The 24,350-nt window shown below is 38.4% G+C and overlaps 2 protein-coding genes across 3 annotated transcripts; one reads left to right on the top strand and one right to left on the bottom strand.

The window, feature by feature from the left end:
• Positions 1–218: 218 nt before the first annotated feature.
• On the bottom strand, positions 219–3,388 carry LOC149000454 (metal transporter Nramp3-like). Its single transcript, XM_089139485.1, is given in 6 exon segments — positions 219–381; positions 1,369–1,685; positions 2,119–2,341; positions 2,439–2,575; positions 2,960–3,095; positions 3,098–3,388. Coding segments are annotated over 6 exon segments (1,086 nt in total). The 5' UTR covers positions 3,300–3,388; the 3' UTR covers positions 219–310.
• A 2-nt stretch (positions 3,389–3,390) lies between these two features.
• On the top strand, positions 3,391–23,999 carry LOC149000453 (pre-rRNA-processing protein esf1-like). 2 transcript variants are annotated; one of them, XM_089139483.1, is made up of 7 exons: positions 3,392–4,203; positions 4,314–4,388; positions 11,063–11,286; positions 14,459–14,621; positions 15,283–15,411; positions 21,990–22,663; positions 23,227–23,999. In XM_089139483.1, exons 1-7 carry the CDS (start codon positions 3,670–3,672, stop codon positions 23,540–23,542), a joined length of 2,115 nt encoding a protein of 704 aa, XP_088995609.1. In that variant the 5' UTR covers positions 3,392–3,669; the 3' UTR covers positions 23,543–23,999. The 2 variants fall into 2 exon arrangements, with proteins under 2 accessions (XP_088995610.1, XP_088995609.1); XM_089139484.1 differs by lacking the exons at positions 11,063–11,286; positions 14,459–14,621 and having other exon boundaries at positions 3,391–4,203.
• The last annotated feature ends 351 nt before the right edge of the window (positions 24,000–24,350 follow it).

Raw genomic sequence — 24,350 nt, 5'->3', positions numbered from 1 at the left:
AAGACCACAACAGGAAAACAAAACACTACTACTAAACATAATGAAATTTAACATTTCCATTAAGAACCTCAAAACAACTCTTCCCTATCCATGAATCTCATCATCATAAGCAATTAGATGATCCACATTCTATTCCCATCCACCAGAAAGGGCAAGGAAGAGTGGGGTGGAGGGGGTCTTAAAATTCTGACGTTTACTAGCTCTGAGGTGTAGCAACATTCAACACCCCGTATCTTTTCATCACTCTCCTGGTTGCGAGTGTTGTTGCCTCACTTGCCTGCAGCGTTCCAGTAGCCATTATAGCAGAAATTCATTGGATATCTCTTCCTGCACTTTGCTTCTGGCATCCCCGTATGTTTCCAGGTTTCTGCATCATGGGCACTGCAACATTCAACAGGAAAGATACAAGAGACCGAATATGTTATTAACTAAGAGATAAGATGACACGGACATGCGGGTTGTGCTTACTGCTTCCTAGAACATGAAAGAACAAAGTTCAGAAAAAGGAACAAAGGTAACACAAAAATTGCGAAAACAATTAATGCCACAATAAAGCACCGGTAGCAGTAGATTAGGTGGCAGGAATGCTGCAATGAAAGAGATAACACAATAAGAAGTCTTCTGGATCAGTGAACGCACAGAAAATATATTACACATCGACACCCAAAACAAAGTGTGGGAAACTGTATTGGTCTAACAAACCCAAAGTTATTTTACAGGAAAGTAGTACGGAAATGTGAGATAACAACTATGAAGTTATTTATCTAGAAGGTGCCCCTTCCAATGAAACGTGAAGAATATTTGGTACAACCTTGGTCAATGATGCAACTATAAGTCTATAACCCATGGAGGACCCCAACACATGGCTGGATTCTTTTCATTACATAACCATATGCAAACATACTTCACTCTCATGAAAAAGACTTGGCGCAGATAGAAAAATGGGAAAGAAATATAAAATGTAGATTTACCAGTAATAATTTTTAGCTTGAGCCCCACAAAAAAATAAAAATAAATAAATAAATAAAAACACCAAACCAGATTGCTTTAAGTGTAGGACTTTGCAAGTTCAGTATCTTTCTTCATCACCGCAAACTCTGTCTATCTGCCTTTCCTGTTCTTTTACAAGAAACCTCCAACCAAATCACTGCCACCCCTAATTAATCCATTTGAATTTTCAATGGCAGTGTTATGGTTTCAAAATCAAAATCAGGTAGAACTACTACACTGCTAAGGTGAGCAAAAAGTTTGCATGAAGTAAAACTACAATATTTCAATATCAAATCAAAACTAAATAAATAGGCATACTGAACCAAGGTGAATGTTTATCTCAAAGAGAACATGAATCAAGGTTAAAAACAAACTCACATAAAAGAGCACCCGTTGGGCTGTTCATGACTTCATTCGGAAGCTGCAGGATATAGTCTGGAATGGTTACAACCGCTAAAAATTGTGCTAGTTCGTTAGTAAAGTTGTTGCAATTGTGAGTAAGCAAGTTGTAAGTCTCTGCTGTGTAACGAGGACTAATCTCACTCAGATATTCCTCAAAGACCTCTTTGGGGAGATGTGTAACACCCAAGTCCACCACATGGATCGGAGTTCCATATGGTGTCCTTCCAATGGGAGAACGCTGAATTCCCCCACCGAAGAAGTATTCACTTCCATAAACAACAATGCCTGTGTGCCTGTCATCATCCAAAATAGAAGAAATAAATACACTTGAATAATAACTAGACAAATCAAATAAAAGTCAAATTCCAAACAACCTGACTACAAAATACAGAACTACGTCACAAAGACTGTCAGTCAACTTCTTGACTGCCACCACTATATTTACTAGAGTTTCTCACGTCATGGAAGCTATTTGTTCAACCAAATGTTCTATCTATTAAGCAATTTTAAAGAATATAAAGAAGCACAAACTGAATTATCAAATAAACCCCCATGATGACCACATGTTAACAGCACAACCGTTCTAGAAATCTGGCCGCAGCAAAATCAACTGCTGCCAGAAATTATTTGGCAAATTGTATTGGATGCATTTACATGCATGGCAAATATCAACATTCAGATATATGACTGCCAGAAGCAAGGAGCTGTAGTTCAAACTGAACTTACCAAATGACAAAAAGATTGATCATGAAAGAGATGGCCAAGGCAACAGTGGACTCAATGGAATAGTAATTAAGGGCCTCTTGGACCCGGCCTTTCTGGTGGATCTCGATCTTCCTTGAATGTACCAGAGCAGAATGCAAAAACACATTATGAGGCATAATTACACAACCTACAAGACCAACAGCTTGCCGTATTGTCCTGGAGCTCAGTTTTGGAACCAAAACACCTACAAATAATGAATTATCCATCGAGTGTTTTCTGTCATGGAAGTACAGTAATAACAACTAATAGTGGGGAAGCACAGCACCAACTAGTTATCTCACCTAGAAGAAGTTCCTTGCCATCAGGCTTAGCTTCACCAAACATCCAGGCAAATGAAAGTGCCATTGTTCCAATAAGAACTGCAAAAAAGGCTTCGAATTTCCTCACTCCATAGTTCTCAAGAAATAAAAATATGAAACTGCAAACAAGAGTAGAATAAAATCTGTCAACTTCACATATTAAGCCATAACTATCTTTCTACAAAGAAATTCAAACTCGCCCATCCTCTGTCCTCTCCAGAATCAAATCCTTGCGCTGACTCAAATCCATCATTGGAGACTGGACAGGTGGGAAGGGATCTTTCTTAACTAAAATCGTATCCCATCAAATAAATTTGTTGTAAAGGTTAGAATTCTCAACAAAAAATCCATAAAAATCTTGAACTCACAAAATCAAAGACCAAATTCAGACAATAAAAGGGGAAAATCTTCCCTATCTCACTATAAAAAAAATTAGCAAAATCAATAACCCAAACTTAGCCCAAATCAGAATCAGAACAACCCAAGTAAGAAAAAAAACCTACCAGTCAAATGCAGTGATGAGAACTCCTGCCCAGAGTGACAGATGTCCATTACTGAGAATCTTTATCGCAATAGCACTGCCTATAACCTCCTGAATATCAGCTCCAATCAAGGCTACTTCTGTCATGATCCACAATGGTAGGTAGCCTATGGTGGGTACTCCTCCCTACAGAGCTCAGCCAAGTGCCGGCCGGTGACAACACCAAGCTTAGCCGACAACAACTGAATCAGAGGTCCCATGATAGTTGCCCACATCAACAGCCACAAATGAGAGTAACCCGCGATGGCTCCAGACTGAAGATCGCCTTCTAGGTTTCCTGGGTCCGGAAAAGCAATGCTCATCAGGAACCCTGGACCCGTAAACAACCACAGTTTCTTCCATGAAAAGGGCGGAACAGTTTCTAGGTTTCCGCTTGATTTTGGTCTTTTTGAAAAACATGTGTTGTCTATGGTTCGTCTGGCCCAATTCGTTAGCTGGTTTGGTGACAAAACCCAATTAACTGCTTAGTTTTCGCTCAACGGCCACGATCAGTTGGAAAGCATCCAACGGCTGGCTGAATCGTCCAAAATCGCTATTCCTTATGCCTTCAAATCTGTCTTCTCAATCTCAATAGTCTTTTTAGTAGCAAAATCCGTACTGGGAAGGTTTCTTCAAAGTAGAGCTGTATAGATAGAGAGTGAGAGAGAGACTGACAGAGGAAGAGGACGACTCATGGGGTCAGAGAAGAAGAGCAAGGACAAGCGCAAGCACAATGGGAAGGAGAAAGAACAAGTGGTAGCAGCGGGGAATGGAGAAGATAACATCAAACATGAGAAGGAGAGCAGGATCATCACCGATGCTCGTTTCTCCTCTGTACATTCCGATCCTCGATTCCGGAAAGTACCCAAGAAGCAATCTAAGGTCGCTATTGATTCTCGCTTTAATCGTATGTTTTCTGACAAGGGATTCTCTTCCTCATCTGCTCCCACCGACAAGAGAGGAAAGCCTAAGAAGGATACCTCAGAAAGTCATCTCCGACATTATTATCGTCTCGAAGAGGAAGAAAAACAACAACAACCAAAGAAGGAAGAGGAAAGTGATGAGGAGAGTGATTTGGGTAAAGTTGGACAGGAAAATTCAAGCAGTGAATTAAGCGGAGAATTAGAATCCGGACCTCCAGAGTCTTCTTCTGATGAAACAGAGAGTGATACCTCTAATTCTACTTCGGATACCGATGAAGATGATGATGTTGGAGATTCTTCTGAGGTATGGTATCTATCCAGTTAAAAAATTTTGGTTTCAGTTGGGTGGATGCGTTATCAAATTCTTGTGTGTTTTGTTATTATTCTTGTTGATTGCCTAATGTTTTGGAACAGGAAGAATCGATACCAGTAATTGAGAAGGAAACTCACAGACTTGCACTCGTTAACATGGATTGGAGTCAATTAAAGGTCTGGGTTCCTACTACGTTTCTTATTTATTTATTTCTCAAAACTCCTTTTTTCTTTTGGGTTAACTGGAGCAAATATTTCCAAGCAAAGTTAAAAGGATTCTTGTTTTATATTGAAGCTATTTCTGGAGCACATGTTTCAGAAACACCTTTTGTTTATACGTATTTAAATGTGTTGTTTTCAATTGATCTTAAGTTGGTTGGTTAGCTTGATAATTTCAGATACTCTGGCTTACAATGCCTCCCAACCAAATTCTTTTTTTTTTTTAAGAAATCAAAAAAAGAGGACAGGTCGAAGAACAACCCGACCTTCTGTGAAATTTCATAAAATGTGGTATATTTTTGCCAAGTTTCGGTGGGTCATTTTGTTGATTTTCAGACCAAACTAAGACCGAAAGTTCATGAAACTAAGACCGAAAGTTCATGGATACCTACTCTATGTAAACATATTTAAATGCTTATATTGCAAAACTAGATACCTGATTAGCGTTTTGGGTAAGAATTTATGATTTAATGACTTCTATAGAACTTCTAATGGTTGTATAATTATTCTATTCTTGAAAATTGATATTTTGAAACTCATATGGATGGAATTTTGATAACATTTAAGTTAGTTGATGCATTTGATATACTTACTTTTCATTTATATGCATTAAAGGTTCTATATTACATGTTGTATAACATTGCATTCCCTAATCCTACTAGATTTCGGTTTCACACTATGGGTAGACTTAGAAATCATACATTGGGTTGTTTCTGACAAACCAAGGCCACCAATATGTTTAAAAGGTCTTAAATAAGCTAAATATCAAGTTTCAACCCAATTGGGACCCTAAAACCCATCGAGATGGGCCACCGAGTTGACACCAAAAAATTGTATATCTCAACCGAGATCTCACTGAGATGGTTGAGATCTCTCTTCTTCAAGGTGGCGAGATCTTCTACCATGTCTGGATGATCTTGATATTTGAGGCCTTGATTGAAGAGTTTTCACTCCAGTGCTTATACCAAGCCTCAAACAGGGATCACAGGTTCAAATAAGAGCACTTAATAGATTTAACTATTATTTTTTAAAGGATAATGTTGAAACCCAAAAATGAAGGATGAACCATTTCGTTTGCCCCCCCCCCCACCAAATGAATCCCCATATCTTCTCAACTTTGAATCTAACATATTAAATTCCTTAAAGAAAAGGAAAATAAATGAGTCTCTGTACTCTGGAAAACATTGAAACCCAAATGCATTGGTGAGATAAATCTCTCTAACATCTAAACAGATTAAAAAAACCCATAGAAAAAGGACAAATCAATTGAAGAAAGCTGTCAAAGCTCATGTAATTACAGAACTATGAAATCGCCAATTATAGAAAAGTAAAAAACCTATAAGCAGAACCCCTTGAAACTCCATATAAAGCCCCAAAAATTGTTCATCTGCCACTGCCAAATCGATTTCTGGGAGTGTAAACAGAGGCTTACAGTGGGAAACTTGTTATTTGTGTAACAAATAAGCATACAAGTCTTCCCAATAGCTCCATCTCCGATTTTAACACACTTGATGAACCTTGATGCACTTGAAGCCATTTCATAAACGATAATCTCAGGAGTTGAAAATGTTTATAAAAACAAGAAGTATTAGAACAAATGGTGGGCTGCTTTAGCTTTACAGAAAGAGAAGAGACAGAGGTGCATCACATGATTCTCACTTTCTGTTACTTTTGCTGTTTCTCCTGTTTGTCTCCGTAACTGAGAAAGAGAGGGGGTCCAATAAAAACAAAACAACAAACCAGTCGGAAAAAACCACTGCAAGGAAATCCAGAGCGGAACTGAAGGGAGAGAAGATATAGGTGCTTTCTGCTTGATTTCTCTGTTTTAGATGCTTCCTTGAAGAAAGGAAGGAGAGTAGAAGACAGCGATTCACCACAGTTTGGATCATCATTTTGCTGAACTCGCTGGTTGGACAAATGAATCTCTCGCTTCCCAAAAGTGATGCCGAGTAATAGAGTTTTGCTGAACTCGCTGGTTGGATAACAGCGATGAGGAATAGAGTTTTCCGTGATTGATTGGGAGTAGGAGAGATGATGGAGTAACGGTGTCGACAGCTGAACTCGCTGGTTGGATGACAATGACGACAGCAACGAGGAAGAAGGTAGGGTTGCGGCAGAACTTAGTGGAATGCAAAGAGAGATGCGAGAGTGGAGAAGTCCGTGGTTTTTCATGTTTATAAGGTGAAAATAATGCCCTCCATCAACGCATTGCAGTCGTTTTTCACCACTTGTACCCCACGTTTTCTCAAGAAGTGCTTCTGTGACCAAGATTGGAGCTTCTTGGGCAAAACCAATTTGTGTGCCAAACACTCGGTTCAGCACACTTTTGCTGAACCAACACACCTTTTTTAGACCGGTTTACCATATAAGATTTTGGCGACTACTGTGCCAAAATGGGCAAATGGCACATAATAAGTATGCCAGAATCATTGCCATACAACCCCTAATTCTGGTGTCCTTTTCAAATGCTTTTTGCTTCATTTTATAGGTGTTGGTGAGTGAGTAGGTCTTCACCTCCTCTCTTTGCTGCTTTATCCTCCTGCCCTCTCTCTTCATCCCATAAAATGATACATGTAATGGAATAGTTTCAGGCAACTCTTTATTGGCTTACATTAGAATATTATGAAACTAACTTGAAAAGTAAAACTTTTAAGTGGCTTACGTTAACAAATTATGAAACTAACTTGAAAAGTAAAACTTTTAAGTGGCTTACATTAACAGATTATGAAACTAACTATTAAAGGTTGAAATAAGTGTTAGTATTTCTAGATTAACTTAATTTTATTCAATAAGTATAACCATTGTTCTATTTCATGTTAACCATGGTTCTATTGCATATTCTATGTTCTATGCAATAGCTCACTACTGATGTTTTAAAAAAAGAAGTCATGGTGATATGAGGTCTTTAGGACAAACAGGTGCTGGAGTTGTAACTTGTAAGCCTTGAACCTGAACTGATCAGTATCACATGCTTAGGTTTCATACTTCTATGGTATTGTTAAACTACTGTATTATTGTATTTTTAAGCTTTATGTAGCTTTTATATATTATTTTGCTACAGCATTTTTGATGTAACCATGACTCTGGTGTTGGGGTTTGTGATTGTTTACCTAGAATTAGGGTTTGCCCAAGAATCTTTTCTCTCTTGTGAACCGGTAAAGTAATTAACAAATCTGGGAATGGGCGATTCTAGCAAACATATATAGGATGGTTAAGTTTGTTAAATTTAGGGTTTTGGGTAAAGAATGGGATTAAAAAAATCCAAATGGGTTGCAAGGATCGAGATGGTAATGAATTTAGGATTTATGGGGGATTTGGAACAAGTTGGGGATGGGCAAATTTGATATGGGTAGGTTTTGGGATGTCTAAGGTTTTAAAAAATCCATGTGGGATGGGTTTGAGGTAACTAGGGTTATGACAAATCAAGATAGGAGTGAACTTCGGATACCCAGACTTACCCTCAGATGATTGGGGAAGCCTGCAGTTGGGTATGGGAGGGTTTAGGGGTGATTTGGGTTGACCTTGGGTAGGTTATTTGGATTCTTGGGTCTTGGCTTTTTTTTTTTTTTTTTTTTTTTTTTTTTTCTTTTCTTGATCTTGTCTTCTTTCTTTCTTCTTTTCTTTTCATTTCCCCCCCTTTCTTTTGCTGCTGCCGCAAGATCCAAGGGGGAAAAAGAAGAGAGGGAGGAGGGAGATGGGTGGGGGTAGGTTCTTGATGGAATCACAGGGTAGGGAAGGGGTTTAGGGCTGCTGTACTTGTTTGATTGGAAGAAGATGCTGTGAATTCTAGACTGCTGCTGGAATTAAAGATCTCTGGCTGATATGAGGAAAACTCTTTCAAAATCTGCGGTGGTCCTCCCAAGAAGACCATGACCTTGCTTACTTCTAAGACAGAAATTTTATTCATCAATTCAACTCCCTGTACAGTGAAGTAGGGTGGGCTGTTTATAGCCTTACAGTTGGAGAGAAAAACATAGATTCTAAGCTGGAAACATAACTTGACTCAACTAGGGAGTCCTTTATAGACTAGGATCCACCTTACAACTCAATAAATAATATCCACAAAAAAAAAAGGAGGATTTTTAAAGAAAAACAACTTGCAAGATTAGAGCTAGTTATCAAAAGGAATCTCACTTATAAATGAATTCCAAATGGGGTCCGAACATTGACTAGGACTCTAGCATAACTCATAAAGTACTAATCCAGATTAGAAAAGAAAAAAAAGAAAAAAAAGAAGAAGTTAGATACATGACCCTTGGATTGAGGGGGTTCCAACTGGACCCCTTTTTAAGTCCCCAAAAGGGCTGGAAAATGACCAAAATACCCCTAGGATATTCCGCCAGCTTTTAAGTGGGCCATTTGGGTCTGAGTGATGGAACCAAGGAGCGTGGGATGTATGAATTGTCAGATCTTTCCAATCTTGGGCAAATCTAGGATTTTGGTTTGGGTGAGTTTGATATGTTGTGGGAACATCTATTGGGGTAGAATTTTAGTGATCTAAGGGATCCAAGTAGAGTAGATATCTTTCCCTAAACCTTATGGGAGAGATGGAAATAGTTGTGGGATTGGTCAAAGGGGGAGTTCTTGGGTGAATCTTTGAAATCTCCCCAAAACTTCCCCTGTTCCTGCCTTCTTTTTCTTCTGCTTCCCCCCCCCCCCCCTTCCCTTTTCTTCCTTCTTTCTTTTCTTCTCCCCTCCCCAATTTTTCTTCTTTCTGTTTTACCACCAGAACAGAGAACCTGAGAGAGCGAGGGAGAGAGGGAGGGAGGGAGAGAGGGGTAGAGGGGTATCCCAGGGTCTGGGGAGGCTGGGAATGGATCTGGGGGAGTTGCAGGAAGGTGGGGAAGGTTGCTGTAGGCCTGAACTAGGTGGGGGGAGAAGGCTGGAGGGTCAGCAAGTGCAAGGGAGAGGGAATTCTGCTTTGCACAGGAACATAACAGGGGAGGGAGGGTTACGATGGGTTGTAATGGGGCTGTACTTACCTGGAGCTGATCTGAATTGGTATTCACATAGGAAAGACTGTATATGCTTTCTGGAGTCGATGATTGAAGGCTGAAGGTGAATGCTGGAACTGCAGAATTGAATGGAGAATTCTAGGAAACCAGAAACCTAGACAACCGGAGGGTCCCTCTCAAAGAAAACCTTCCAATTCCTTCTTGGCTGTAAACTCACAATATGTTTATTCATCAAAAAACTGATTTGCTCTGTGGTAGGCTTGAGAATTTATAGCCTTTACAAGACTTCAAGATAAAACCAAATTCAAAAGATCTGACTGACTTAAACTTAGATTCTTTATCCAATTAGCTGACTTTATTGAAGTAATTAAAATCAGATTAGAAACCCAACTGAAATACTTAACCAAATTAAAGGGAAAAAACCCAAAAAAGGACAAAAATACACCCAGAGGGTGCTTGTCCACTTGCAGCTCTTGCTGTTCACATCATTGGGTTTTGGTCCTAGTTATGGGTTTTTTTTTTTTTTGGGGGGGGGGGGGGGGGGTGGGCTCCACGTTACTTGCATCAATTTTATTCTTTTATTTCATTGTATTATCTTTGATGCATGGTATGGAATCTCAGTCTCGAGGCCAATCTCAGCCTTCCAAAAAACTGAGATATTGTGAGATCTCACGAGATCTAGGTCGAGAGATGATAATTTTTTAGGCCCAACTCGATTGAACTCAAGGGCCCATCTTTATTTATTTATTTATATTTTATTTTTAGGCGGGGTTTAAGGGTCAGGTTGGGATGAAACTTGGTATGAAATCTATTTTAGGCCTTTTAAGCACACTGGTGGATTTGGATTTGTTAGAAAACAAGCCTATGTATGAGTTCCAACTCGACCTTAAGTTAGAAACCAAAATGCTGCAGGAATGAACATGCAGTGTTGCAGAATGTGAAATATAGAACCATTAATTGAGATAAAGACTCCTTAGGAGTGTTTAAGAACACCCTCAAGTGACCTTGGTTGATGTTGTTTTGTTGATGTAGATGAGATAATGACTCCTTATGATTGTTGTAGGGGAAGATCCGGCAAAAAATCCAACAAAAAAAGAGTCTAGGAGGCTGTTGTCAAGAGAGTTGACCAAGAGGTGGGAAATCTAGTTGAGACGAGACTTGGCAAAAATGGCCTGGTCTCGACTGAGACCTTGGTCGAACAGAAATCTCAAAGCTAGATCTTGACTTGACCGATATCTTGGTCGAGTTGTGGTAATTTTCAGGTCTCACACTAAAACTCATCTCGACCTTAGAGAAAAATGGAGATCTTGGCCGAGATCTTGCGAGTTCTCCGACCATTCTTCAATGTAGAATACTCTTTAATTCACACTGTTTGGTGCCTCGTATAAGTACTGCTTTGTGGGTTGACCACTTAGGTTCAACCACCAAAATGAAAACAGCTGCTTGTTTGTTAATCTGTGCATCATATTTACTCTTAATAAATGGATCTGGGAAGGCTATCCTTTTCTTTCGAGGAGAACCTTTTTACTGCTTAATGCATCATATTTTACTAACTCTGTTCCTCCACTTGTTTTTCAACAAGCCTCACTTAGAGGCATAAGCCTCAACTACCTTTACAAATAATTGCCTTGTAAATGTGGTTTCAAAATCATGGTTGGGAGCTGTCATGTTTTTCAGGCTGTTAACCTCTTCATGTTGATGAGCTCATATCTTCCCAAAGGTGGACAAATTTTGTCGGTTGCTGTTTATCCTTCTGAATTTGGGCTTAAACGTATGGAGGAGGAATCAGTGCAAGGACCTGTTGGCCTATTTGATGGTGACAAAGAAAGAAGTGAAGATGTTGAAGATGATGATGACACTGATGAGGAAAAGTTGCGTGCATACGAGAAGACCAAGTTAAAGTGATTCCCTTACTCTTAGTATTTCTTTTCTTCCTGTTTACTTGTTGTTCCTCTCTCTCCCTTCTTTGGTATAGAAGGTTGTAGAAAATCACAACCATGCCTTATTGGAAAAACTTAACTGCTTTTCAGTAACATATGTACAAGTTTAAACTGATGTATGCTCTGTTCTGTGGGTGTTGATTATTTATTTATTTATTATTTTAATGAAATTATCTCTTGATTGGTAAACACTAGATTGTTTAGAACATGAGAAGTATGAACTGGAGCTTCTGGGTTCCTTCCGTTAATTTTTGGGAGATATTTCTTTTTAGAATTGCCCGGCACCCCAAAATGGAGGCCTTAAAGACACACCCACTTTATGTTTAAAAAGTACAGAGACCCCAAAATTGGATTTTCATTGGATATATTTGTCAAATTTGTCAGTGAAAACCTTTCAGACACTGTTTATTATAGGGATATTTTTGAAAATAAATAGTGATTTAACCATTTTAAGTGATAAATTTGACAAATATATCCAATGAAAATCCAAATTTGGGGTCTCTATGCTTTTTAAAAATAAAGTGGGGTGTCAGTGCTTTAAGGCCTCCATTTTGGGGTGCCAGTGCAATTTGCTCTTCTTTTTATCTTCTTTTAGTATCCTCCTCACTCAGTTAATGCTGGTTTCCAACATTTCTCGGTAAAAAACAGGTATTCTCCAAGCCAACTTTAAGCCTCTGTTTCAAGACCTAGGAGTTGTTTTTTCCCCCTTGATTTTTGTTTTGCTGCCTTTACTTGACATTTTGAACCCAAACAGTGCATTAATTTCACATAGAGAAGACTCAAACCATTACTTGTGGTTTTGACTTAAGTCTAATGGTGTATCTTCTTGGATATGGTATTAAGGATTGACTTGAACATAATTCATTCAATATAATCAGATCTAAGAAACCTTGGATTTGTTTGAAAGCATTGTTGGAATTTTTTCCTGCAAATTGAGTGTTGCTTAAATTCAATTTATATTGATGAGTTATTTTCCAGTCACTTAATTTAGTGTTGTTTAAAATTGCTTTAAATGTAAATAGAAGTTTATGGCACCAAATCAAATGAATATTTTTACGGCTTTTTTGGTTTTTATTGCAATGTTATATCATGTTAAGATTTATGAGATGTTTATAATTAGAAGAACCATATCGATTAGCAGTTAATAATTGCACCTATAGTGGAAAATCCAGTTTTTGTTCTTGAACAAGGGGTTGAATTTTTATCTTTCTAGGATTTAGTATTATTATTTGTTTTATTGGATTCAAATTGGAGGTATTTGCTGATTTATAATTACATATTAAGTAAATGAAGCCATCTGTGATGACTGCATCAATAAGTGTGTGCTCTGGTTTTGAGCTAGGTTTCACAAATTTCAGTGAGGGTAAGTGAAATTATTTACGTGTTCTAGAAGAAACTATAAACATGGCCGAGAGCCTGATATTGTTGAAATCATCTGAAGCCCATTGAAACCTGGTCTTAAAATTGATCCTTAACTTGTCTGGAAACTGCATTTATTTTTCTGTGCTTATTAATACTTAATGCACCTTCACTTTCAGTGATTCTAGTATGGTTGGACTCACTTTTTCCCCTTTCTCTTATTTTAACTAGTTTACAGATAATTTTTTCTGCTTCCTTCGTGCTCAAATTGTTAAAGATATGTTCATATATCCTTGTCCCTGTTTTTTCTATTATCTTCTTGGCTTGGGGTCTAGAAATTTTGTACCTTTTTAGGTCCTCATGAATCTTAGTCATTTTCAAAGTTGTAAACTACACTGGCTAGCCTTTATCTCTGCTTGAATTCTTTATCTATTAAAATTCATCCCACAGCCAAATCCAGTTTTTGTTCTTTAACTGGAAATGGACCTATTATCCTTTTGAAAAATTATTATTTGGATTCAAATATGAGGTATTTGCTTATTCATGAATAGCATCTCAAGTGAATGAAGTATAAAAACATTTACTTGTATGATATTTGGCATAAATAAGTATCCGTTCCTTTTCTGAGCCAATAAAATCCATTATATTCTAAAAAATAGGGTCAAAATTTGTATTTAAAAGCATTAAAAATCTTATGCACTCTCTCTTCTACTTGTATGGGGTATTCTTCCTATATTCCAAGAAAATGCTTCCAGTAAATACCATAATTGAGGACATGGAACTATCCTAGAGATCTCACTTATGTGTCGTAACTTTCAATTATTGGACCATTCATGCTAGGTAACTAGAATGTGTTTATTGGATAAGGTTGAATGTGGAAAAGCAGAGCCAAAATAGCATATCTGGGCTTCAAACCTCAAGTCAAGTTGGCTGGGAAACAACCCCAGGTTACGACCATGTTTGGTTTCTACCTGATCGAAATTGAACCTTGGTGTCATCCTCAAACCTATTTGCATGCTTCGACCCTTGTATGCACTTTTTTCATTTTAATTTAAGAGGCTTCAGCAGTCAGCTTGATTCAAATCAGTTCCTGTCTTCTACTTTAGGTAATTTGACGAAACCTCGCGGCATGATTACTGAACCCTGCACCATATATTTGTTGGTATAAAAAATGGTGTAGCTTTGACTGCTTTTAGAGGGTTCACCTGGTGACTGGTGTATGTTTGTTCTCCTTTGGCCCCCATTTTCCTGGCTTCCCTACCTTTGACTGTTTATAGAGTGATTTGCACTTGGACACCAGCTTTATGTTAAGGTGCTTCTATCCATGTCTTCCTAGCTCATCCTAACCCCATGTTCTTTTTTTCCCCCTTTGGCCAAATGATGGACGGTCTGTCTCTTTAGCACTTAAACCGTTTTCCTAAGAAACAAGTATCTACCTACATCTGTGGAAATATGGGGTAATTAACGGTCCAACTACACTAGTAGTTATTTCCCCTCCATCTTAAATTACAATATAGCTCTGTCCTGCCTTTGTTTTTTTTCCCCCCACTTAAATTGACAGCTTGCATTCATAATAGAGCCTTGTATCTGTTTACAACTTTTTAAGTAGAAGAAATGTTTGCAGTCGTCCTCTGTGTGCTTTGAAGGATTTTTTTCTTGGTTCAATCTTATTGGTGGATGTACCGATATTGTATGATGGAAGTTATTTCCTTTTGACCCCCCAAAAGAAGAGAGAGAAACATCATTTACCATCTCTTCCTTTGTATTCTTGCAGGTACTATTATGCAGTTGTGGAATGTGATTCAAGTGCCACAGCTGATTATCTTTACAATGCTTGTGATGGATTTGAGTTTGAGAGGTCATCTGATGTGTTGGATATGCGATTTATCCCTGATTCCTTTGAGTTAAAACATCCTCCCCGTGAAATTGTGACTGAGGTATTTAACTTGGTTTTATTGACCCCATGCCATTTACATAGCCATGTCTGCACTAATTGTTTGTGAATTTGTTTTGCAATATCCTTTTTCCATGCAGATGTCTTATGTCTTGCAACTCAAAATCTATTTGCTTTCTTTTTTGGTATTTTTTTACCCGAATCTCTTACATAGAATATTCCTTCATGGTTTATTGCATAATGGTCATGGCGTGTAGGAGAGGTGGTGGTTGTTTAATGAAAAAGAGGAAGGAGAAAGATAGAAAATCAAGAAAATGGAACAAGTAGGGGAAGAAAGAAATTAGGGCAAGATAGTAGTTTCTCTGTTTTTCTTCTTCTTTCTCCCCCCCCCCCCCCCCCCCCCCAAAAAAAAAAAAAAAAAAGTCTTCTTTTGGGTGCATTACTTTATAGTGCACTCTTATTTTTTGAAAATCCTCATGTAACTGTGGTTATTGAACTGTTTGAGCATCTGAAGAAGGTCCCAAGGATAACCCGTAGTAGTAAGAATCTATTAATCATGTTTCAGTCTTTTTGAAATAAAAAAAAAAAAGTAATGCATATCTGGTTAGTGTACTGCTATTCTATTTATTTTTTTTGTGTGAACAAGTGATTTTGAGTTCTAGGTATAGAAATAATTTCTAACGTTTAATCTTTTGGTGCTTCAGCCACCCGCAAACTATGAAGGTTTGTACTACGAGTGTCGTGCTCGGCAACAGACTAAAATTCAACTTACTTGGGATGAAGATGAACCACAACGGGTCAAGACCTTGAAACGGAGCTTTAATGTTGATCAGGTTGGTCAAGTGACTTTCTTGCCATAACTTAATTTGATCTCCTGACTGATAAGTTTCTGTCCAGAGGTTGATGTGTTCGACTCAGGAATTCATTATGTTGATACTTGATGTATATCAAAGTTATAATTATCATATGGTGTTCAGATGATAATGTCAGATATTTGGAAGTTTCAATGGTCCCAGAACCGGATTTCAAAAAGTTTAGATCAGCAGGACCCGTGGGGATATGCAATCAGTTATAGTAGTAAGGCTGTAAAATTTGGACGACGAAAAAAAAAAGAAAAAGTAAGGCTGTAAAAAGAACAGCAGTTTAGAGACATAGAGCAGGATTAAGTGTGTTGACGTAGGTCTAATCCAAAATTTCACTCAATACCGCAGGTCAATATGTTAGCAGCAAATTTATTTCCTTGCTACAGATTTAATAGAACAGGTCAACACTGCAGAGTACTCAACATGAGGACAGGGTTAGGGAAGAACCTTCTTGAGATTTGTGCAGAAATGTTGACCGAGTTCCATGATCTGAATTAGTTGCGAAATCTGAAACTCTCCATGATCTATGGGCCTTCAGTAGTATTAATAGATAGATAGAGATCCCTTCATACATTGATTGAGAAGGATCTGCAGTATCTAGATAGGACAGCAATAAGCAGCTGCACACCAGGAAAAGGGAAAAAACTGAGAAGTCGACAGAGAAGTAACAGTCCCTACGCGGATTACAGAAGCTCCTTAGAAATCACACGCTGAGAGTCAAACTAGATGCGAGATTGAAGAAGAAAACAAGGAAGAAAAAGAAGTAGAACCAGTAGGGGTGAGCTGCAACTTGCGATTCTGGATTAACTTCCCAGCATCGTAGGCCATTTATTTATAGTATTCAATTCTCCAATTACAATCTTGGAGGACAAGTAATTCTGTCATCTAAAAAAGGAAACAAAAAATATAAGAAAAATGACAAAATAAATTGATAGAGGATTCTGTCCAAAATTGAAATAGACAGAAATAGAAAGTGCTAAATTGGAAACAAAAGGGAGAACGGAAAGCATGCCAAAAAGGAAACTCAGGCTGCAGCCTCAAAACTTGTGCACCACTCCTTGCACAAATCTCAACAAACCTAAAACAGCAAATCTAATGATCTGGTTCACATGAATTTGGACCAAAGGGTATCAAATGGTACAGGGTTTGCTTAAAATTCAAGAGAAAGCTCCAAGCAAAACGGTACTAAATTGGAAAAACTTTTTAATTTTGGTGAGACCCCTGCTGTTTCCTTCTATTATTACATAAGCAACACAAGAGGGCACAAAAAGCCCATAATTTGTGTCAATCCAACTGCTGCTCAGGTTTCTCCCTATGGAGATTCCTTAGTGTTTTGTCTAAAGGTGGAAGAGCCTGATTCAGCGTAATCTTTTTCATCCTATACTGCTCTAAATCCATTAGAAGAGTCCCAACTTCAGATGATTCTCCCAAAATAAGTTCAGCAGTCGAATCCTTGTAACTTTCTAACTCGGTTATTGCTCCCTTGGCTCAATAATAATGCACAATAATGATTCCTCGGATGTAACCGGACCCACCCACGTAAATTCTATCGAAAATTGGACCACAAACCAGGCCCCATTGGCAGACCAAGGGCTGGTGTATATCTGTCTAGGGGTATTTCGGTCATTTTACCCAATCTTTTGGAGCCTTAGTAGGGCTGGTCAGATGCAGACTACTATCAGGAGTCCATATCTACTTTATTGTTGAGTTTGGGTTCGTTTTTGTCAAGTTATTGAATAGTCCCAGTCCGGGTAGGATTCCCAATTAGAGAGGGATTTCCTTGGTTACAGTCCACTCATTACAAGGATTCTAGGTCTACTTTTATTTTATAATTTGGATCATTCCTTAATGAGTTATGAGTTACGACAGAATCCTTGTTGGAGTGAGTCCTTACTCCGGTAGTCATTTTGGTTTATGATTTGAAGTCCAATCTTAAAGTGGCTTTCTTCTTAATTGGGAGTCCTCGTGTGTTTGCACTTCTATTTAAGAGTCATTTTGTTTATTTTGTTTCCCAAACTGAGTCCAAGTAGGTTTCTTAAGCTGAATCCAAGTTGGTTTTCTTTTGAGTCCTAGTTTAATTCTCTTTCAATGTAAGGCTATAAATAGAGCCACCCCCTCATGTAACTAATCAGATTTGATGAATTTAAAAATAGAGTTGAAGGAAGACTGAGTGGAGTGGTGGATTCCCTAGGAGGGAAACCCACAACTGATCTTACTGTTTTTCTGCAATTTCATGGTCTCTTCATCTTCTTCTACTTGTGGCAGCTACGGAACACCCCCAATTTCAACAACCTTCGAGTGCTTTTCCTTCCCCATCAAGTAAGTACAATCCCAACTCCCTTCCCTGCCATTGGCCACCCTAAAACAATAACCCTAATGCCTTCCTATCACCCCTATTTCTATTTTTCTGGAATTTCTCTGCAATTTCCGGACTTGTTCTTCGATCAAAAATTCAAGGTCAGATCTACAGCAATCTAAATGTTGGATCTGTACCAGACGTAGGAACAACATTCCCCTAACCTCAGTGAACTTCCCTCCCAATTTCAGCCCAATCGAATCCAAACCCTGGTCTTATCCCTAATCCTAGTTCCACTGAAACTCTTAACTCCCAAACCCCTCAACCAGACCCTAAACCCTTTTAGGATTACCTTCTCCTACACCTTCTCTGCCTCCCCTACAAACCCTTGCCATAACCAAGAGTCATAAGCAAAGTAGGAAGCCTAGTTTTGAACTCTAGGTTGAGAATAACTCTAACAAACTAAATTTTGATGAAACAGAAATATTTTTTGTCAGATTTCAGGCCTAAAACTAACCTAGCCTACCCCTAAAACCTTCCTCACGTAACCCTAGCCTTACCTATTCGTATCCCCAATGTTTGGAAGTCAAACGAGCTCATCTGCAAGTCATATTTGGTCTAGTACAGCTGCTGTCCATCGAGAATTGACTAAGATCAGGCCTGAAATAGTGAGATTTATCTGTAATTTTACTGTTTGTTCTATTTGAGAGGATCCTGAAGACTGGCCCAGACTCTGGGTTAGATCACCCTCATTCTTAATTTATAGTTACCACAATATCTCCATATAAACTGAAAAGACTGACATACCCTTCTATTATCTCTTTAAACATTAAAAAAATCCCAATTTCCCTTTGTGGTATTTGGGTTCTAGTGAATCGGTAGGTATTTTCTCCGATTCCAACAGCATTTTTTCCCTTGTGGCACTCAGAAATCAGTATGCATAGCAAGGAAGCGTTCAGTTCATGAATTTTTGGTTTCAGTTAGGTTTCTCTGTTGTTTTCTTTCCCTTCCAATAGCCAACTCACCCAATTGATCAGGCAAAACGAAGCACTGGATCTGCAAACAATGAAGAGGAACACTGCTGCCTAAATTTTGTTTTTTCTCTTTTTCCTTGTCTGCAAAACCCCGTCTTTTTTCCCCCCCAATTGTTTTACATCCTGATACACCTCTCCGTGTAACTCAGAACCTCTGTTTTACTGTCTCTGTTCATTTTGCCATGTCATACTTCCCAGTACACCTTGCTGTGGAACTCGGCACCTCTGTTTTCAATTTCTTTCTGATCAGTTCACCTCACTGCGTCATTCACCTTAACTTGTACCCCTTTTTATAGAAGCACCTATGTCTGCTCACATGGATCTACATGATTCAAGTGCTCCTGCTCATTCCCTAGTCATTATCTTGCTTTAGCACATTGAAAAGACCCATGGGTAATATGCATGCAACAAGGATTTAATACTCAAATTATGAGTTCTCAACAGCAGAAGATAAAGAAGTTGATTCTCCTCTTAGCAGATAAGTATAGAACTAAACACTTTTGAGATGCCATTGTGAAGGTTTTTCTTACCAATTAGCCCAAGGCTTCAATTTACATGAGAAAGTATTGAAGATACTGATCATACCCAGCCAGGTAATTGAGTCGAGGAAATCTTAGGATACTCGAAGTCAAACCCTCTAGCTATCTATATATATATATGTCTCTTTCTTATTTAAAATATTATTATTTAGAAGTCTGAAAGAGCTAGACAAGTGAGGGAGTCACAGCGGAAGAAGTGGCGAGACATAGGTTGCGGGATATGCCTGAGTGAGAGGCACTTGAGTATGTCTTGCCACGAGGAATGTTGACCATTTTTCCGGATATCAAGAAAGCAAACTGGGTGTCTTTAGAGTAAAAAAGAAGGGTTAGAGGGGGAAGGAGTTGCAGGTGAGAGAGAGAGAGAGAGATTGGTATGATCAGTATCTTCAATACTTTCTCATGTAAATTGAAGCCTTGGGCTAATTGGCAAGAAATACTCTCTCTCTCTCTCTCTCTCTCTCTCTCTCTCTCTCTCTCTCTCTATATATATATATATGTCTCTTTGCAGGTGAGAGAGAGAGAGAGAGATTGGTATGATCAGTATCTTCAATACTTTCTCATGTAAATTGAAGCCTTGGGCTAATTGGTAAGAAATACTCTCTCTCTCTCTCTCTCTCTCTCTCTCTCTATCAAGAAAGCAAACTGGGTGTCTTTAGAGTAAAAAAGAAGGGTTAGAGGGGGAAGGAGTTGCAGGTGAGAGAGAGAGAGAGAGATTGGTATGATCAGTATCTTCAATACTTTCTCATGTAAATTGAAGCCTTGGGCTAATTGGTAAGAGCTAGACAAGTGAGGGAGTCACAGCGGAAGAAGTGGCGAGACATAGGTTGCGGGATATGCCTGAGTGAGAGGCACTTGAGTATGTCTTGCCACGAGGAATGTTGACCATTTTTTCGGATATCAAGAAAGCAAACTGGGTGTCTTTAGAGTAAAAAAGAAGGGTTAGAGGGGGAAGGAGTTGCAGGTGAGGTGTTGGATGTCAAAGGATAGCTTTGAATCCTTTTATGTCTTGCTAAAGGGAAAACTGTAAACTGTAAAGTCACGAGAGGATAAGGGCAATTTAGGGATTGGAAAAGTTATACAACCATGATTGATGAAAAATGCCAGTAGAGTAATACTATTTTACAATTTTATATTACATTTTGGGGTGGCTGCCAATTTGGCATACTTACGGGATGATTGTTCTATATGCCATAAGTTGGGGGTGTGTCTGAAATTTTCCCAGTTTTTTATATATCAAACAAAATGTGATGCAGCCCTTAATTGAAGGGGTTCAACTAGGGTAAACTCTTCGGGGTCTTAACTCAAATGATAAGAGTTTAGGATTATATGATTTTGGGCAATCTAATTGGAATATATAAAAACGTAAGTTATAGTGGTTGGATGGTTCTGAAGTGATTTAGTAGTGGGGTATATAGATGGATGGCTAAGGTTCTTGAGATATGGATGAAAAGCCATTGGAATAGGCTGAAACTTGGAGAAAACTTAGGTATTGGTATATCGGAATGATCCCAAGTTCGGGACTATTCTAATGGTTATGTTTGTGTAGCTCTAAATTGGAAATTTGGGTTTTTGGGGAGATGAAAATTCAAGAAATGTTTTTAGAACCTTGAATTTTGGATGGTTTTTTGATGTACTCTTGATTGGAGAAGGGGATGATAGTTGTAGCCTATGCGATGGATTTTGATGGTTAGTTTGGGCTGGAGATAAGTTTTAATTGCTAGTGTCCAAGGAAAACGAAAATAGAAAGGAAAAAGAAAATTAAGGTTGGGGAAAGATTAGATAAAGACTTGGGTTAGGGTTAATTGACTTGTTTTTGTTGATATTCTTGGGGTTAGAGTTTCTTAGGTGATCTTACTGCATCAGAAATTTATAAAATGTGAGCAATTTTTTTTCCCTATCCGCCCACTGTGAGAAGCATATTGATAGGATACAGGAAGATACCCTACTGGGATGTAAAGAAAAAGTTGTATGGTTAAATGGAGTGTGGAATGTTGTTGTCAAATATTTCTTTGTAGGCTTTCTGTCTGGATAATTGAACCAAGGTATGAAAAGGTTGGGTTAGTATCTTATTGTTGTTCATCTTGCCGACTAGTGCCCTTGCTGAATTTAGAATTCTGTTCCTTTCCCCACCCCTGCAACAACAACAACAAAAAAAAAAAAAAAAAATCTGAAAGGAAGTTTCTGTTTTTCACAACTGAATAGAACCTGTTGATTTTAACTTGTACTATGAAAAATTTTATATATGAGGGGGAGATTAAATATTTTCTGATCACTGGTGCACCCGGCAGCTAAACAAGCATCAAAGAAATTAAAAAAATTTAAAGGGATTGGAGCCATTGATTTGATAAATATACAAAGGAAAAATAGCATGTTGGAGAGAAGACAATCATGAAATTTCAGTACAGGGTCAAATTTTCATTGCCAACACAAAGGTGATTTTGGCCCTTTTTGCAACTGACTCTTGGAATGTCTCCACTCCCCATCTTTTTCAGCTCAGTATAATGATGTTCCCTTGGAGACCTAGATCATTTGGCATCCTAATTGGCTAGCAGGAACTTCATTTCGTTTCCTTGCCTTTGTAATTAACTTCTTTATATATATATGTGCTCTATCATGCATGGTGACTGATGTTTGTTCTACTTGTAACTTCCTTCTTTTTTTTTTCTGGTGTCTTCCTAGCTAGCGGTGTTGGAGTTAAAAGAATTTCTGGCTTCTGATGATGGTGAATCTGATGACAATGACAATGAAGAAGCTTTGGATGGTCAACCTGACAAAAAACTTGATAAACGTGAAAAATACCGTGCTCTCATACAGTCTGGAGATGGTTCAGATGGTGAGGGGGAAGAGAATGATATGGAGGTTACTTTTAATACTGGGCTAGAGGATGTTAGTAAGCGGATTCTTGAGAGGAAAGATAAGCAATCAGAGACTGTTTGGGAGACCAAACTCAGAAAGAGAAGTGAAAAAAAGAAGGCTAGGAAGAAGAATACCAAGTACTCATCAGAGGATGATGGTAGTGATACTGATCGCGAGGTTCCTGAACAGCCTGATGACTTCTTTGTTGAAGAACCATCACTGAGAAATGGTAAAAAAGAAATGCAGCGGCCAGGAGCAGACAAGGAACAGGAAGCAAGTAGAGCTGAGCTCGAGTTACTTCTGGCTGATGATCATGTGGGAGAACAGACTCTGAAGGGATACAATTTGAAACATAATAAAAAGGCCAAGGGCAAGAAAGGGAAAGAGATCCTGATGGCAGACAAGCTCCCTTCAACAGACTTTGATGATCCACGCTTTTCATCGCTATTTACTTCTCCTTTATTTGCATTAGATCCCACGGATCCACATTTCAAAAGGTATGCAAACTGTCTTGTAATTTGTAAAATTATCCCATGAATCCACAATTTAAAAGATGTGTGAACCTTCAGCCCCTCAAAAATAAGGGGTATGTTGGAGGTCATTGCCATGTAAAAAAACCAGTGGGCACAGTGCGTATGGTACCAGTACCCATAGTCTATGCCTACTTTTTTCCCCCCTTTATGGGTTGGCCCCCGGCAGGTTGGTGGAAGATATCATCATCTGCTACCTGGATTGAAGGGTTGCAGTTAAGTCATCATAATCTCCTAACTTTTACTTATGAGAGAGAGAGTGTTCATTTTTATTTTTGGCAGCTAGATTAGAAAAACTAGTTAGTCCCCCTCAAGCATATTGGTAAACCTACGGATACTGCAAATAACTTCTGTTGGGGGCCATATTTGAAACGACATTCACTTATGTGGATTGCTATGAAACAGCAGTCGAGTAGAATCTGTCTTATAGTCCACATTGATTATATCAAGTAGATTGGTTCAGGTTGTCATGCATGAGCATAGAACTTCCCATGATGAGTTGGTTTTGCTTAAAAATCTGTATGTTGCAGGAGTGCAGCTTATGCTCGGCAAATGGCACAGAAGCAGCAAAAGGGCATTCAAGTAGATATTTCAAGCAAGGGGCAGAAGAAATCAGGCATGGAAACTCAATTGCCATCCGATGACTTGGCATCCGCTAAAGATGATCAATCACTGGCCAACATTGTGTCACCAGAGAAAAAGAAGCACGAGCTATCTTCCTTAGTTCGATCAATTAAGAAGAAAGCTCAACAAGTTCAATTACCTAGCAATAATCTGGCACCCAAGAAAGAGAAGCACAGACTATCTTCCCTGATTGATTCAGTCAAGAAAAAGGCTAGAACATAGCTATTATAGTTCACTGGCCGGAGTACACAATTGACAATTAACATTTTTGTGCGGAGAGGTTTTTGTTTGTTCTAGGTGGCTTAGTTTTTGTGTAGTGCAGTTAAGCTAGAGCTAAATTAAACATAGTGTATTAGTGCAAATGATTCACTTATGGTAGGTACCAGGTAAAGATGCACGGGCAAATGTTCGCGTTTTGAAAATTTTTTAATTATAAATTTTAAAAATGAAATATACTTTTTCAAATGTATCAGAGGTAGGTGGAGAAATTCATGTTATGCTTTCTGGTTTCTTCCAAGCCTTCGCTTCATGCAGTGAGAACTGAATCTATGGGTCTGTGATGGACATAGCTATGACTTGTGCCACACATCTCCCACTCTGATCAATCAGAATGTACACCCCTGATTTGGTACTGTGGAGTTTTTGCTTCTTGCAATAATAAGAGTTGGGTAAGTGAATAGTCCCATTAGGATTTGGATGATATATTATATCTAGTCCTATCATCTAAATCGATATAAAGGAGGCTTTTGGTCAAGGTTTAAAGTATTTTACGATACCATATGATATCAGTCGATACTTATCTATATTTGATCTAATTGATACGATACATTTCAATACGTTTTTCTATTAAATTACATTAAAATATATTAACTAGAGTGATACACTACTTGAGATCGATACCGATACTTTAAACCTTGCTTCTGATGAAGATTTATTCAGCCCAAGGAAATATATGATTTGACATGATCATAGGGTTTTACATGGTATACAACTATACATCCTACAGCGGTTTGTCTCGCAAATGCCCTCT

This window comes from Hakea prostrata, chromosome 11 (genome assembly GCF_041222555.1).
Source record: "Hakea prostrata isolate BN-2017 chromosome 11, UWA_Hpros_2, whole genome shotgun sequence".
Taxonomy (NCBI): Eukaryota; Viridiplantae; Streptophyta; class Magnoliopsida; order Proteales; family Proteaceae; genus Hakea; species Hakea prostrata.
This window is presented reverse-complemented; position numbering and strand designations above follow the sequence as displayed.

Coding starts and splice junctions, on each gene's coding strand:
- LOC149000453 (XM_089139483.1), top strand. CDS start 3,670: ATGGGGTCAGAGAAGAAGAGCAAGGACAAGCGCAAGCACAATGGGAAG. Junction 4,389..11,062: donor TGGATTGGAGTCAATTAAAG/GTCTGGGTTCCT, acceptor CATGTTTTTCAG/GCTGTTAACCTCTTCATGTT. Junction 22,664..23,226: donor ACGGATCCACATTTCAAAAG/GTATGCAAACTG, acceptor TGTATGTTGCAG/GAGTGCAGCTTATGCTCGGC.